The sequence below is a fragment of the Setaria italica genome, chromosome V, assembly GCF_000263155.2.
Source record: "Setaria italica strain Yugu1 chromosome V, Setaria_italica_v2.0, whole genome shotgun sequence".
NCBI classification, from domain to species: Eukaryota; Viridiplantae; Streptophyta; class Magnoliopsida; order Poales; family Poaceae; genus Setaria; species Setaria italica.
In genome coordinates, this window is record NC_028454.1 from 31,047,534 (window position 1) to 31,052,008 (window position 4,475).

General features: G+C 41.3%; 1 protein-coding gene across 1 annotated transcript; it reads left to right on the forward strand.

Moving 5' to 3' along the window:
• The first annotated feature begins 2,296 nt into the window (after window positions 1-2,296).
• On the forward strand, window positions 2,297-3,557 carry LOC111257468 (probable protein phosphatase 2C 8). The gene is made up of 2 exons (XM_022827289.1): window positions 2,297-2,525; window positions 2,957-3,557. The coding sequence occupies exons 1-2, from the start codon at window positions 2,510-2,512 to the stop codon at window positions 3,289-3,291; spliced, it is 351 nt and encodes a 116-aa protein (XP_022683024.1). The 5' UTR covers window positions 2,297-2,509; the 3' UTR covers window positions 3,292-3,557.
• Window positions 3,558-4,475: the final 918 nt, after the last annotated feature.

The following is a 4,475-nucleotide window of genomic DNA, read 5'->3' on the forward strand; positions in this document are numbered from 1 at the left end:
TGGTGAAGAATAAAAGGAGAAGAAGAGGTGAATGCTTTAACTGTAGCAAGAAAGGGCATCTTGCACGGGACTACTGGAGTTTACGAAGGCACTCAGAAGGAAACATGGCTACAACAAAAGAAGTTGTCCTGAGTGGGGTAGTTAAGTGAAGAAGAGTGGGATGCTATGGCAGCAGCCATAATTGAAGATGATGGAGCTTACTTGACAGAAGGTGAAACTTAGGGTTGACGAAGAAGAAGAAGAGTGGGATGCAGAAGGTGGCTTCTCCATGGAGGTGAGAGATCCAGATACTTCAGATTCTAGTATTTGGATATGATAGTGATGAAAATTGAGAGGCTCTAAGCGACCATGTCACGAGGGTAAGTGAAGAAGAAGATTCGTAATGGTAGAGCACAGAAGATCCATGGGTAGCGACACGCAATGGTTCAACCGCTCGAGAAAAGTATGCATTGAGGGGGAGTGTTGAAATTTGCAATGCATACTTGGAACATTCTAAAAGATTGTGGAGATCTCAAGAGACTAACTTTACCATGTATAAGGATAATATCATGGCAAGGTAAGAAGGTTCTAGAGAATTGGAGAGAATGCATGAGTCATAGTTGCCATACTTCATGGTGAAGTGTAGAATACTCTACAATTAGATATTTTAACATGGTAGAAATATAAAAAATTAGATAAGGATGAGGAGGGTTCTAGAGTTAGGATATTTTGTATGAAAGAGTGTGGAAGTTGCCACATGGCAACATCATAATGATCATGAGCACCTATAAATAGAGGTGCTCCCCTCTCTCCTAGCTATACCATGGCATAAGAGGTCTCAAGTAGCAGATTGCAAGATAGCCATGAAGTGTAGTGGTGTCATGGTAGGATAGCCACACAAAGAGTGTGCAAGTGAGTCTTATATCAAATTGAGTAGTGAATAAATGTTTGAGTTTCTTTGTAAAGAGTTGGTTTCTCGTATTGGTGTCAGTGCGAAGATCTTGTCGAATTAGTGTGGGTAAGGGTCTACAAAAGAAATGGTAGCACACTACTTTGGTGCCACTTCTAGGAAGTCGGTGTCAAATTTGGGGTGCCGAATTCTCAACGTGTATATATATATATACATATATATATATGTGTGTATATATATATATGTGTATATATATATATGTGTATATATATATATGTGTGTGTATATATATATATATATATATATATATATATATATATATATATATATATATATATGCTCAAGTGCTCTTTTTGCGGAATGAAATTGTAAAGGTTCCATTGAATCAGATCGTATTATTTAGTTCAATAGGCCGGGTGGTACGTAGTTGCGTGCAGTGCAACGAGAGAGTGAAAGACTTTTTCTTTCGATGGTTAGCTTGGTTCAGTCCTTGTGATTAGTACTGACATATATGCTCCTTTATTTCTTTCAAAGCTTCAAATGGGAGCAGCTTTGTTTTCCAATCTCCCGAATTACCATTGGTTGTGATATAGTCTACTACTATTTCGAGTTCTTTAATTAGTTTACCTATGTCATATCTCTTGGTAAGTTGGGTGTTGTTGCGTCTCCGCAATACATTTCTTCGATAGTCTCTCCGCAATACATTTCTTCGATAGTTACGTGCAGTTAGATTTATACCGTAAACTGTGCATGTCTTTGTTTCAATTGTTTATGGTATACATGGTACAATACTACTACTTTAGTCGGTACTAATTGTGTTTACAAAATGCCACATAGAATGCTTCATCATTCAATCTGACATCTTCTAGGTGAGTTATTTAAGCTTTTGTTATGTCTTATATCAATTTTCTTAAATACTATAGGTCGATCAATCTATAAAAAAGTTAGAGTAGAGTTTATTTCAAAAGATTTCTGCGATAATGTTTAAGTAGGTTTAAATATAGACGAAATGTGAAATGTAATACACTACTGTAGTCAGACTCCAGGTGTTAGTCTAAGTGATGAGTATTCTTTTTCGTTGATGCAATGCACTGTTAAATTACTCCCTCCTCCGTTCCTATTTATAAGGCATGGCACATGACATAGCACGATCTTCCAAATTAAACTTTAACTATTCATTTATTTTATATTATATTATTTATGGTTATAAATTTATAATCTCCATTATATTATATTATTTATGGTTATAAACTTATAATCATTGGAGAGTACATTTGATTACAAATCCAACCATACCAAATTTATATTAAAAAATAAAAAAATTATTAGCTAAATTATTGATTAAAGATTGTTAACTTTAAATCTTGATATGCACGCGCGCCTTATAAACAAGAATGGAGGAAGCACTCTATTGTGGTTCAGTTTGAGATTTCCTTTCCTTTTACTGCACTTGCTTTACAGTTTCCTGCTTTGTCAAACACGTATGTTTGTCACAGGTAACGCTAATGGAGCTTTGTTTTACATGTACAGCCAGAACGCCCGGATGAGTTGGCAAGGATAGAATCAGTAGGTGGCCAGGTCATCTACTGGCAGGGACCCCGTGTCCTGGGGGTGCTTGCAATGTCAAGGTCAATTGGTACGATGTGTACTTTACATTGGCCATGCATGTGGGCGGAGATGACAATCATCATATATTTATAGCTAGAGTATCAACCATCTTACGATTGCAGTAGCTTTGATAATTAAGGGAAAACAATGAACATTAGCTGGATAATGTCTAACCATGTTATCACACGGATCATTTTGGATTTTTTGTGCAATGACATGCTTTGTGCACCCTGAACCTTAAGGTCCAATTAAACCAAGCTGCACCAGTAGTGAAGTAGCAAAACTCAATTTCACTGGATGAGATGCAAAACCCTATGTAGACTTGGAACTTGGTGAATCATTCGAAATGCTCAATATGTTCCCATGCATGTCTCCATTTAGACAAGCTATTACCGTACAGATTAAGCTCTATATATCTGGATCGACCACTGAATTTCTTTGATGTGTCTGCCATTTCAGGAGACTATTTCATGAAGCCAAGCATATCAGCTGAGCCAGAGGTGACCGTGACTGACCGCACGGGCACGGACGAGTTCATCATCCTGGGGAGCGACGGGCTGTGGGACGCCATGTCCAACGAGTACGCTTGCAGGGTCGTGAGGTACTGCCTGAGCGGGCGCTTGGCGGCCAAGTACCCCGCGACGGTCCACGGGAGCTCGGCCACCGACGCCGCCAAGCTGCTGGCGGACATGGCGATGGCGCGGGGCAGCGAGGACAACGTCAGCGTCGTGGTGGTCCAGCTGAGGCGCATGGTGTGGAGGAGGAAGGCTGCTCGCCAGAACGGCAGGACGTAGCCTGCGGGAGTCCCCTCCCGGCTCGTCGCAAATATAAAGCATGCATGGCGACGGAGCGAGGGAAGGAGAAGGAAACTCGCAGTATGACGGGACGGTGTGGGGGAAAAAAAAAGAAAAAGGGCTATGAGAGCTGCTCCTATATATGGTGTGATTAGGAGTGTGTTACTCGTAGGCTTCGTAGTCCGTGCCGTTGTGTTGCGTTGGTTCTTTAGTTATCCTGACATGCATGTGGCATTCCGGACATATGCATGGAAGCATAATGAAACATGGGATGCTTTTACCAGTTCTGATCGTCTTGTTCTAGTCAGATTACTATCCTGTTTTAGCTGAAGCCTGAAGCACTGCTGTTAGTTTTGGATGTCGAACTTGCGGTAGTGTCGACACTACCTCACAGCTCTAGATGAAGACACTACCGTGAGAAAGTGCAGTAGCTCTAAGCTCGGTATCCTCCGGTAGTCCGGTTTATTCAGTTGTCGGGCATTTGAGCGATGTGGTGCGAGATAGAAATTTGTAGTCTGATCTGATCGCAAGATTGAGAAAAAGGCTAACGATCTAATAGGTGGATCATATCCGATCCGCTGCTGCATTTTCAATACTCTGTCCGCCACTATCGTAGCGAAAATAGGGAAGAGCTCGAGTGCCCGTGCTACATGCAAAAGTGGATGGCTACGTCGGGAGGAGCTCGCGCTGTGGTAGTCCTTATCACTGCTGTATTTGTTTCTTTCACCAGTTGATGCTCGGTTACGCTTAGACATCTATCGTGTACACCATTAGATTGCACGTGTTGTGCCATCTTCAAAGCACCGCAGAGTTGGTAGATCTAAACGCGAACAGTAGTCTAGTGACTGGTGATAGCTTGATCGTGCCATCGATAGTACTCATAACGACAAGGAACAACAACGTCGGGGATGACGTGTCACCTTGCCTCAGACTCAAATCGTAGCCATGAGCCCCTGGCATTTTTTTAAAAACAATGGAATAGTTTCCCGCCTGTGCGAATGAGCCTATGACATACACGATAATATATTTTTTGCGACGACATACACGATAACATGTTACTTAAAGGTACAGTGTGAAAGTACAAAGGAAAAGAAGTGGTGGCAAAAACTCAAGATATAGGTCTTGCAATCTGCAGCGAAATGATGAGACTTGAAGGAAAAGAAGCATATATAGAAGGCAAACCC